This window comes from Nannizzia gypsea, genomic scaffold (genome assembly GCF_000150975.2).
Source record: "Nannizzia gypsea CBS 118893 supercont1.6 genomic scaffold, whole genome shotgun sequence".
NCBI lineage: Eukaryota > Fungi > Ascomycota > Eurotiomycetes > Onygenales > Arthrodermataceae > Nannizzia > Nannizzia gypsea.
Window position 1 is genome coordinate 1712524 of NW_003345196.1, and position 11398 is coordinate 1723921.

The 11398-nt window shown below is 50.0% G+C and overlaps 4 protein-coding genes across 4 annotated transcripts in view; 1 reads left to right on the plus strand and 3 right to left on the minus strand.

Moving 5' to 3' along the window:
- Positions 1 to 1643: 1643 nt before the first annotated feature.
- On the minus strand, positions 1644 to 5419 carry MGYG_07260 (hypothetical protein; the record flags this gene model as incomplete). The annotated part of the gene is made up of 6 exons (XM_003171212.1): positions 1644 to 2739; positions 2792 to 2818; positions 2872 to 2961; positions 3020 to 3374; positions 3435 to 5064; positions 5141 to 5419. 6 exons carry the CDS (start codon positions 5417 to 5419, stop codon positions 1644 to 1646), a joined length of 3477 nt encoding a protein of 1158 aa, XP_003171260.1.
- Positions 5420 to 5941: 522 nt separating this feature from the next.
- MGYG_07261 (signal recognition particle SEC65 subunit) lies at positions 5942 to 6891 on the minus strand (the record flags this gene model as incomplete). Its single annotated transcript, XM_003171213.1, has 2 exons — positions 5942 to 6297; positions 6375 to 6891. The coding sequence occupies 2 exons, from the start codon at positions 6889 to 6891 to the stop codon at positions 5942 to 5944; spliced, it is 873 nt and encodes a 290-aa protein (XP_003171261.1).
- Positions 6892 to 7957: 1066 nt separating this feature from the next.
- Positions 7958 to 8870, minus strand: MGYG_07262 (translationally controlled tumor protein; the record flags this gene model as incomplete). The annotated part of the gene is made up of 5 exons (XM_003171214.1): positions 7958 to 8042; positions 8119 to 8278; positions 8425 to 8565; positions 8667 to 8775; positions 8856 to 8870. The coding sequence occupies 5 exons, from the start codon at positions 8868 to 8870 to the stop codon at positions 7958 to 7960; spliced, it is 510 nt and encodes a 169-aa protein (XP_003171262.1).
- Positions 8871 to 10177: 1307 nt separating this feature from the next.
- Positions 10178 to 11398, plus strand: part of MGYG_07264 (fatty alcohol oxidase) — a gene marked incomplete at both ends in the record, with an annotated part of 2433 nt that continues 1212 nt past the window's right edge. The window contains one exon of the mRNA XM_003171215.1: positions 10178 to 11380. Within this exon, the coding sequence (XP_003171263.1) occupies positions 10178 to 11380 (1203 nt within the window). The remainder of the gene's footprint in view (positions 11381 to 11398) is intronic.

The window sequence follows — 11398 nt, forward strand, 5'->3', positions numbered from 1 at the left end:
CCTCTTCCTCTATCTTCCGTTCTTGTCATATTCCGTATCAACGACCTGCCCGCGCTGCCTCTGTTAAAACCCCTTCTTTCAATAACTATTTCACATGAAGTAATCTTTTCTTTTTTTTTTTTCTCTTTTTGCTCCTACTACGGGAAAGCTTTGTCATTCACAGGCGCAACTGCATCTCACTATTATGCTGCTTATTCTTGTTATATCCGACTCTGGGAGATAGCTAACGACTCTAGGAGGTAGTTAATATGCATCAATGAGAATTTCTGTTAAAACTGATAACAACTCTAATACGATCCAAGGTAATGAGCGCGGTCGATCTACATTGTATCCCTCCAACCAGTAAACTCCTTGACAACAGCTGTGGTACGCCTTGTAATATGTTCCATCTCTTCTCTCCTTTTACGGCAGTGCAAACAGGGCTTAATCACAGTTGACTTCATCTCTAATACAAGCACTCTCGTAGATCTAGAAGCCAATTTTCTTTAGAATCATGGCAATGTGCTAGCCATCAACCTCGAACTTGGGGTCAGACAGTTTCTTGGTTGCTTTTTCCCCAACCTATCTGGAGAACTATTAGCACCCAGTTCTAGTAGTGGACACAAAAGAGTTCAACTCACTCCCAGAAGAGCCTCTTGTCCCTTATATATCCCATATTCAGATGATTTTTTGCTACCCTCCGAACCCAGCCCCAAGCACCATACTCCTTCCTCCCTTTCACGTTGTTCCAGAGACTCTTTTATTTGGTTGACCTTTGAATGGCCAAGACTCTCTTTTGAAGCTCTCTTCTGGATCCTGCTCCAGGTCTGCTAACCTCCGCCATAACCTCGTAATCCCTCGAAATTGGGCTTTGATACTAGCAGGCTTAAAGTATAGGTGTCTAAATGAAGAATTTCTGCATGTTTTCCAGAAGTATTGTCATATGGGAGCTTTTGGATGAATTGCTGATATACCCGAACGGGATAGGGAATACTTCGAAATTTCCCATTCCGCAAGGAAAACGTAGGGGTTCCTCCGAAATATGGCAAAATACTGCAAGACCCATGAGGACTGCACCGCCCTGGACGACCGAATTTCCTCTTCTCATCGGAGAAAGGCGCGGCTGATGACCTGAATAGAGCTGGTAAATTGCTGCGGCTGGCACCATTATGTTTCGAATAACGAACGCCTGGATGGCTAAGCATTAGTTAACGAGTTAGTTTTGGACTAGCCAATCACTCGGATTACCCCATGGGGTATGAATTGGCTGCGCAATCAAGCTATAAACACCAGGGGGTTAACATACCAGATAAAGAAAACAGTATTATCGTTCACTGCGCTGTTACCAGCAGGTAAAGGGCGAAAAAGAAATGATAAGGAGAAGAACAAAGGGAGAAAGGAGGAAAAGAGAAGGAAGAAAAAAGAAAGGAAATTTTGGGTCTGTTATTGCTGAAGCGACGCCGCGTAGGTATGTTTCCATCTGTCCGCAGCTCCCAGATAGCTAGCTGGTTTGGCATGAGAGTGAGAATTACCGGGCTTCACCCCTGGTTATTGATATCTACACAAGCCATGTTTGTGTGCCAGCGAACAGGTAGGATATAAAGCATCCAATCTTTCGCTCAATGCCCTACAGATAGTATAACTTAACTTCTTGTTAAGACTGCTTATCCAAAATCAGCCCAGTTTCGGGAATTGTCTGGGCCTGGCATTGTTTGCTCAAGCATACTCATTTTGCCGTCTGGGGCCTGGATTGTGGACGATATCGGGAGCTCATTCGGATTCGGTTGAGGTTCGCTGTTGTCCAGGTCCATGTACCCGTCAATTATTGGGAGATATTGTCCAAACACAGCGTCCCATTGGTCCCAATCGAAGTTGACGTTCGGCTCAAATGCAGTAGGGTGTGGTGGCTGCTGCGGAGGTGCCTGTTGTGGAGGCACATGCTGCGGCTGTTGTGATAGTTGCGGACGGTGCTGCGGTATTGCTTGCATAGGAATATCAGCCATAGCCGGCTGAGATGTTTCTATCTTGAGTCCAATAGGTGGAACCACATTGGCTCGATCGCCGGCTAAGGCAACAAACTTCGCGGAGTTTGGGTTAAGATAGCCACGCGTATCTCCTTGGCCAAGAGATGGTACCTGATTGACCTGGTTTAATGGTGGTCCTGGGTTCTGGTACACTGGCTGAGAGGGCCAAAGGAACGCGTTCGAAGCCGACTGTGGGGTTGCAGTATTACCTACAACAGGGATTGTGCAGGTGGGACTGGGGATTTGTTGCTGTTGCTGGGGCAGAGTTGTGAATGTGATAGGTTGTTTATCCCTTGCACGGCTCGACTCCGCTGATGCCTGTCGGACATGTCTGTGGTCATCGTATGAGTTCTTGATCATCGCGTAGTAGCTATCTGCAAAGTTTGTTGTTGGGGATGCACTCTGATCCTTGAAGCTTCTCTCCTGATTGCGCGTAGAAGTCGTTGATACGGAGGGACTTCTTACAGGTGCAACACCAGCTTGCACCTGAGCTTGTTCAGTCCAGAGTAATTGTGGATCAAGTCCGGCCTTTAACCATGCCTTCTCGCGAAGCCGTCGCATCATATCCCAAGCTTCTCGCCCACCATCGTTCAATGGCCTTGAGGTTGTCACACCATCTTCGCCTCCAACGACACCACCGTCTGGGCCAGATAAGGAGAATATCTTATCAATAAAGGCCCGGGACTTCGGTGCCTCCGAGCTCGAAGGGCGTTCATATAAATCAATAAGCATTATCCTAGAAAATAACGTCAATACACTATAATGTATTTGAGTCAGATGATACTTACATCGTTGCATGCATGGGTTGGTGATTTCTGCGATATGTTAGTTGGTGTTCGGTTTGTAGTCGGGTATATACCCTACTTACCCAGGCCAGCTCCATTGGAATGGCTGGAAATCAGGGTCAGTTGCAAGGAGGATAAATTTCTCCATGAAACCATGGCAATGACGTAGTGCGCTGTAGAACTGTTAGGGAGATCACACCCTGTAATTAATTGATGTCATCGAAAACTCACCATTGTCTTGCTGCTGGCCATATTTTGCTCTTAGCATTCTTGAGGAAAGGCTGATAAGCCACGCAGAAGGCCTTATGAACGAACAGCGAAAGTAATATTTTTGCCCACTTGTGGAATGCAGTCAGCACTGGAGTGTGATACTGCTCGCCACACCCGGGTCCGCCGTTGGGGAGATCGGGCTTGATACATCGGGTTGTATCGGCATTGGCATTTGGGCGTTTGGGGTTAGCAATCCGATCAACCAGCGCGTGCAGCTTAAATTGAAGGTCAACAAGGACCGATTTGAGATCCTCCATGTCTTTTCTGGTGACTGGTCTCGTTCCTAACTGGATCTTTAAAATTTTGCGAATAGCGCCTAAGCCCGAGTTAACAGCCGTGCGTTTAGATATCTGTAAAAAGGAGCTACAGCACTTACGGGCCATTATGTATTTCCCTTTGGCTGAAATGTAGTACACATTAACCATTGAATTCCCACAGATAGAGGGATCATCCGGCTTATCGGGACGTCTATAACCTTCATCTACCATGCGTTCGTATACTTCTGCCTCTGGAGAAGTGAGTAGCGTGTCCTTGACTTCACTAGTAAGCCGAACATCCCAGTAGTTTTCGTCGCTGACGAGAGGTGGAAGGCCGCTTGACATTGCAACTACACCATCCATATGGACGATATGCCACCACAACCTTCTACGCATCTCAGCTTCACAGTGAGAGATACCGAACTGCGCCGGGTCACGATGTAAGCCCATGGTCTGGGCTACACGAAGGGCAAGGCTGATGAAGAGACTGCTTGTCAAGGGTTCCTCCTCTTTGGATAAGATGGTTTGGACAAGTAGGAAGGCAGCCAAGCCGTTGAGGGACGGGCTGCGAGGGAAAGAAATGGTCTTCAACCATCTAGTAACTTCGTCATGGAAAGGCTCGGTTAACGCAGATCTTGATTCGAGGTTGAACTCGGCATGTATGGTTTTCAGGGAGACTGTGACCGAACCACCGTACCAAATGGCGTAAAGTAGTGGGATAAATGAAGGCCGAGGATACGGGTTTCCTGGCTGTCTATACACAGTATACCAGTCCCAGAATTCTTCGTATGATTTGAGCACAGTTGGAGGGTGAAGAACGGGACTGATTGCTTGGACTCCGGACATGAAAGCCTTGTATAGAATGTTGCTTTGATGTCTTGTTGGAACGTGATTGAGCATATCTGCCAGTATAGGCTTCAAATTCAAGGCAAAAGTGCTAGGTTTCGGGTAAAGGACGGAATCATGCATGTTTCTTTCGTGAGTAGCGAGCCACTGTTGGACTTGAGCGTCCGACTCATCTCGTTTGTGCACTGGGGGTGTCAAGGTGTCATTGCCACCATCAGAGAGATCTGGCTGGGGTATAACCGGTGGTTGAGAGCGGTTCTGGTTTCGGAGTAGCTGATTTAGCTCGTTGATCTCGTCCGAGATGTATGCCCAGTAAGTTGTTCCAACGTATCGAGACCTGCCGCTATCCTCAAGACTCAAGTGTCCCAGGTTCAATGTACCAACAGGATCGACAAGATCGGTAGAAAGCCCCGCTGGAATTGGGAAATCATCGTTGCTAGCATCATCTGAATTACGCCTGGGGCTAGACTGGCGCGAGACAGAGCCCGAAGTTGAAACTGATCTGTTGCGAGGGCGCCCAGGCGCACCATCGACGATCCCCGGCCTTCCAGCGACATTTGAGCTAGCACTCCCACCGCCAGCAACGCTCCCTTCAATATTGTGTGCATCACCTGTACGGCTTAGCCGTTCGATCATGGAGGTAAGCCGATCGAGGCGGGTGGCGATTTCGTCCGAGCCAGATTTCTGTTCTCGGAGACGTGCCTGATAGTTTAGTAGTTCACGAAGACTCTCCTGCGGAGTAGACAGGTCCGGCTCATCCTTCTTTGCAGGCTTCGGTACGTCTCTCTTGCGTTTTACTCGTTGATGGTTGTCCTCGGCGCGATTTCGCTGGGCAGCGGCGGCCATGGAGTCATACATGCACTCGGTGCCTGTCTTGACGCAATTCCCGCATACCGGATGGACCTGTTGAGGTGGAAACCAAAATTGGTAAATAAGAGGTCTGTATAGATAGGGCAAGTCGAATAGGGACGAAACCAACCTTGTCACACTTGACCTTGCGCCGCCGACAGGTATGGCACGAGTAGCTCACCCTGGTACGAGTGATCTGCTTTCCTCCGAAGCCATGACTTTTACGTCGAGGAGGAGTCTTGCCAGCAGACTGTCCCGGTGCAGCACCAGCCGCAGTACCAGAAGGATAGCTGTGATGTTCTCCCTCTGGCTGGCCGCTACTTCGAGGCTGCTCGGCGATGGCGCGGCGCTGCTGGGGAATGACGTCGCCCGCAGCAATCGGCGGCGGGTTTTCGTCCCACAGACTCATTGGCAGGGCAGAGGCAGAGAGAGGGCGGGAGGAACCTGAATATCACGACATCTGCAGCAGAAGTAAGGTCCTTACTTCTTTGTAGGAGCGAGAGGCTGAAGATAGCGTGAAGGCGAAAGTCGAAGGTTGAAGTCACAAAAAAACGTTCACGAGGGGATTCGCGCTTATCGCCTGCCGGCGCCGAAGTTAGGCGCGGTGCCTTTTTATCTTAGCGCGAAAATCTCCACATTTGTTGGCTTCGAGATGCGTCTTAATTAATAATTGAAGGACGGCTGGAGGATTTACGGCTGGTCGCCTGGTGGAATGTGACATGTCGTGCTTGCTTTATATGCCGATGACGACGTATGCTCTGGTAGCGATGCGTCTCAGATAACTAACTCACGCGTTCGCGTGCTCGCTACGTTGGCTTGTCTTTTCCATCGTTAAGATGTCGAACTTAAGATGATGCCTACATTAAAGGTTGCCCTAATCATACTTGGGGGTACTTGTATTAATGCTAAAAGTTTTATTTTTTAACTTATTCTATGCCTTTCCCTTCTTCTTGTCCTTCTTCTTCTTGGGTTCTGGTGCTGCGCTGCCGGGCCCTGACATTCCCGGCATACCAGGCATTCCAGGCATTCCAGGCATTCCAGGTAGGCCTTGCTGTGCCTGCATCTCCTTCATGGCCTCCTTAAATGGGTTATCACTTACTCCGCCGCCAGTCAGAGCAGGAGAATGCAATGGTAAGACCTTGCTGATTTTCCATCCTCGTGGCGTGGCAGGCGGGCCTGGTGGCTTATCCGGCACAGGCATACCCTGCAGCCGCAGCCGGAAGGGAGACTGTTCTGTAGTTGGGTGGGATTGCAGATACTGCGCAACATGTGTGTATAAATGGTGTTCTACCAGCAGTTAGTTGATCCCATAAGATACGGAAGGTAAAAAGAAAAAAAAAAAAAGGAAAAAGAAAGAGTCGTACTATTTTTTATACTGGAATGCGCAGGCCGTCCTTCCTCGTCTTTCAACATAACGCGCACCCGCCCGGGGTTCGACCAGTCCTTAGGGTGCAGCTTATCAGGTTCAAATCCAACGTTCAGGCCAAGCAGCTGCGTGGCGTCTAAGATGTCCTTTGCCAGCGGACTCTCTACAGCCAGCTTCCGACTGACTCTCCTACCCTCCGCGCGAGTTCGTGACTTGTCAAAGTAGACGGCGTACAGACACTGGTATGAGCGAGGGATGTCACGGCCCTGGGCGATGGCGGGACGGCGCATCTGTTGGGCCCCAGGGAAGAGAGGCGGAGAGGGGGATGCCGAGGAAGCGGCGGCGGGGTGAGCTGCGGGACGAAGGGGAATGGTGCTACTGCTATTGCTCGTGCTGGCGGAGGGGCCCTCCATGTCCTTGTGGTATATGATCGAGTCTTTGGCTGGGTCGAAATCCGACGGGTCCATGTCGTCTGGATCCGAGTCCGAGACTTCTTCGACTCGTGCGTGAGACATTGTATAACTGACGCGACGATGTATCAAGTTGGAGAAGGATAAGAAACCGTCGGTATCGTGGTCTAAAGTCTAGTAGTGTTGAGGTTGGTGGCTGATGGGTGTTTGGTAGAAATTGTGTGTTTGGATAGTTGAAGTCACCAACTTAGTTTTCGAGTGTGGATTTTGAACTAACATATTTAACTAACTCGTCCGCATACTTTTGATCTACCTGGAATACAACTATACAACTTGCAGGAAAGAGCCATATATGATTCGTAAGAGAAGAATGATTGCTTCAAGGAGTATCTTGTGCAAACGTCATCTAGCTCAATGCTTATTATAGTAATACTTTTTTCTGGTTATAAACACCACTACAAAATTGAATACTTATATGGCGGACGATAGCGGCCATGCTATCATTATTCGTTTTTAGCCTGTATAGCGATAATGCCACGCAGCTAATAATTAAGAAGGTATTTTAAATGGTACCTTTTGGGTAATATTTTACACACCTTACCTAAGCGCCTCTTAAGGATGCCTCTTCTTAGGCCTCTCCCTATACCTCTCCCTAGGTCTCTCCCTAGAGAGGCACAGAGAGAGGCGTCCTTGAGGGAAAAAGTACTTAGATAAGATAAATAAAATACAGAGAGAGTAGGTAGCTTAATAAGTAAAGTTTATACTTTTAGCTAATAAAATAGCTTTATTTTGCTTAGTAATAAGGATTATATAAGTATAAAATGATCTTCCTGCGTGTCTTTATTTAAGTTTGTTTTTAAAACGAAATGATAGCATGGCCGCTATCGTCCGCCATAAATTACGAAAACTGGAGGCTAGATAAGACCTGGTGGGGGTGAAAGAGCTTTTCTTTGAACAGGAGGATTCCAGCCGCTGATCGAGATTTCAGGTGTTTGAACTAATCTGGTAGAGAATTCTATGCATCTGGGAGGAGAGCCTGGAAAGGCCAAAACCCACTGTAGGGCTAGTTAATTTGCGCCTGCACGTGGTCAAGAAGACCCGGAGGCAAGTAAAAAAGGGATAGAAAAAGAGGAGTGATGAGTGAGAAATGGAAGGAAAAAAGGCTTTCATTCTAGAGTTTCATCTCCTTGAGGCCATGCTTCCAGAAGGTGAAGTATGGGGTGACTCCGTCCTCGCGGTAGTTGAGGAGGACAATCCTGGAAAGAGAAGGACGACCAGTCAGATGCGCTGCTAGAATCAGGGCGGGGAGGGAGGGGGAACAATAATGCTTACATTCCATCGGGGTTCATGGATTCGCCCGTGTAGGTCTCGTAGTCTTTGAAGCCGCCCAAAATGGGCTTTGCGGCAGCCTGAGCACCGGTCTGGAACTCCTTGACCTCTTCTTCACTCTTGCCGGCCGCCTTGAGCTTCTCAACAACACTCTTCATGTAGGCTAAAAAAGGACAATGTCAATAACGAGGACCGGAAACTAAATATAAGAAGATAAAACAGAAACAGCGATGATAATAATGATGGTGTCGAGATATCCATCATGACGAATGAAGGGGTGGAGAATAATGATAATAATAATAACAATACCTTTGAGGGCGGAGGTGTATCCCTTCTTGTCGAACGGTACGGGGGAAAGTCTGAAGGCGTCAGCGACGTCGATGACGGTGGTGGCAGCATCATCGGTGCAACTCATCGGCCTCTTCAGCGGACGGGTTGGCTCCCCTCGAGCTCTATAGGTACAGGCAGGCCAAGTAGCTGCAGCCACTCCAGGTGTGAGGTGAAAGTTTGAGTAGAACTGTGAGTAGAACTGATCTAGGGGGAGGCCGTACGGATGTTGTCAGCGTTCTTTGTGACTCTCTTTGCGTCGACCTCGTATAGAACGCCCTTGTCGATGATCTTGTAGGCATCCGAGATGAGCTCGTCGTCGGTGATGATGTCCTGTGCGTGCGGCGTCAGTTGTTGTTTTTGTCCCCTTCCATCCCACCTTTGCGCCTGAGGGAGGCCGCGGGGCTGCTTACCTTGAAGATAATCATGGTGGGCGAAGGGGGTGACGGTAGGCCGGCAAAGAGGACTTGACTGTAGGGGAAACGCTGAAGCGGAAGTTGTAGGTAAAGTTGGGATTGAAGCAGAGGAAGTTGAAGAAGAAGAAGAGCAAAAAGTCCCCCGCGATGGGCAAGAGAAAAAAAAAAAAAAAACCCAACTTGGAGGGGAAAAAAAAGCGTCTTTTGCCAAGCCTCGAGGCGAACTTAACAAGACTTAATAAGACTTAGCAAGACTTAACAAGACTTGATTAACTAGCTAAGTCCGTCTAATCATGGCTAATCTTCCCTCTCTATTCAAGTGTTACTCCGTATATGTGTATGTGTATATTCAATATTTCTACTTCCTAAGGGGGCTTACTCAGGATCGGGCGTTTTTATCATCACGAAGCTGGTTCCCCGTGCTTCCGTTGTTTATCAGTCTATCAGAGCATTTGCATAGGCCCTCCTGGGCAGTTATATCTTGGTTTGGTATAGCATAAGGTTGAGAATACAACAGACAAATGCCAACACTAGTTACACCACACTGCTGAACTAAGGGGTGGATAGTGATGGTGTTCGTTGGGAGATTTTGAACAAGGGACTTGGTTAAGGGGGAGAAGGCGTTTGTTTACCTGGTTGTGTTTCTTTCCATAGATAACTAGATAACTAGATAGTTAGCTGGTACTCCGTAGACAGGCAAGCACAACAACGCACGGAAGACGGAAAACAGAAAACATTACTACCTAGTAGTTATTCTCCCAATGGCAGGTAACTAACTGGTACGGACGGACAAGCCCCAGGTTCGAGTATAGCTAACAGATACTTAGGACGGGACGAGATGCGATGCAGCAGTGTAAGACGAGATCACAGGCAGATCAGGTCGCATCTCGGCTTCCTCGGCTTAGCCTGTGCTCCACCGGCTCAGGGGTTGGCAGCTCGTATGATATCGTCTTCGTCCGTCCTGGCTGCAAGAGGGGAGATCAATTAAACATAGCTACACAGCTAGCAGTTTAGGCAGTTAGTTGGCCGGGGCTGTGGACTGTGGACTGTGGGCTCTCCGCACTTATTCTGTTGGTTAGTCCCTGGGGTCGCTTTCTCCAGGTTTCTCCTTCTTCTTTCTTTGGGAGGCGACGGTAAACACCAACAGCTTTTCCCCCGGACTCACCAGCTAGTTAACTATTTAACTAACTATCAGTTACACCAGACAGCTGTCGTCCTGCTGGTGCTGGTGCTGGCTGTTCTTCAGTCTACTCGTTTGCTCTCCTAGGTCTATCTATCTATCATTCTACTCTTCAAGTCCCTAGTTATTTATACCAGCCATGGCTTCCACCGTCCAGGCAACCCCGTTACCGCCGGCGCCGCGGCCAGAGGATCTGCTCTCGCCGGCTCAGTGGGAGACGCTGCTTGCGGTTGCAGACACGGTCATCCCGTCTGTGAAATGTGCAGACTCTGCCAATTCGACTTCTTCTTCTCCTTCTTATGCTTCATCTTCAAGCCATCTCGTCAGTCGGTCCCGGTTTGATGATCTCGTGTCCTCGCTGCGGCCGGAGAGCGTCGAGGACGAGCCTGCGGCTGCAAGGGCTGCGGCGCAGTACCTGGACGAGAGCGCTTCCTCTATCCCGGGCTTCAAGGAGAGCCTCTGCCGTACCCTGGCGCTGCATGTCCACCAGGAAGGGCTCAGGGGCATCAAAACCATCCTGGCCGGACTCAACAACTTCGCCGTCTCCTTGGCCCTGACCGGTTCGCGCACTCCCTTCCAGAACCAGCCCTACAGCGTCCGCAGGCAGATCCTGTCTTCCTGGAGGACCTCCTACCTGCCGCCGCTGCGTGCTGCTCACCGGGCCCTCGTCGCCCTCACCAAGAAGTCCTGGGTCGGATCCAGCCCGTCTCTGCCGCTCGTGCTCGGCTTTCCCAGCGTCCCCGTCCATGGAGCCGCCGCCAGCGAGAACTTCCCCTATTCCTTCCTCCAGTTCCCCGCCGCGGGAGATGGAGCCGGAACTGAGATCATCGAGACGGACGTTGTCATTGTCGGCAGCGGCTGTGGTGCCGGCGTGGCTGCTAAGAATCTCGCAGAGGCCGGCCACAGAGTCATCGTGGTAGAAAAGTCCTACTTCTTCCCCAATGACCGCTACCCCATGGCCGGCAGCGAAGGTGCTTTCCATCTGTTCAGCAACGGCGGTGCAGAGCTGTCGGACGACGGGTCCATAGGCGTCGTCTCTGGCTCGACCTGGGGAGGAGGCGGTACCATCAACTGGTCGGCGTCTCTGCAGACCCAGTCGATGGTCCGGGAGGAGTGGGCGAACGGAGGCCTGCCCGTGTTTACCTCGTCTGCCTACCAGGCCTCGCTTGACCGCGTCTGCGACTACATGGGTGTCTCTACCGACTTCATCAAGCAGAACCACGGAAACAGCGTGCTGATGGAGGGCGCTCGCAAGCTTGGATACACGGCCAAAGCCGTGCCCCAGAACACGGGTCACCAGCAGCATGACTGCGGATACTGCACTCTGGGCTGTGCTGCCGGCGTCAAACAGGGGCCCGCG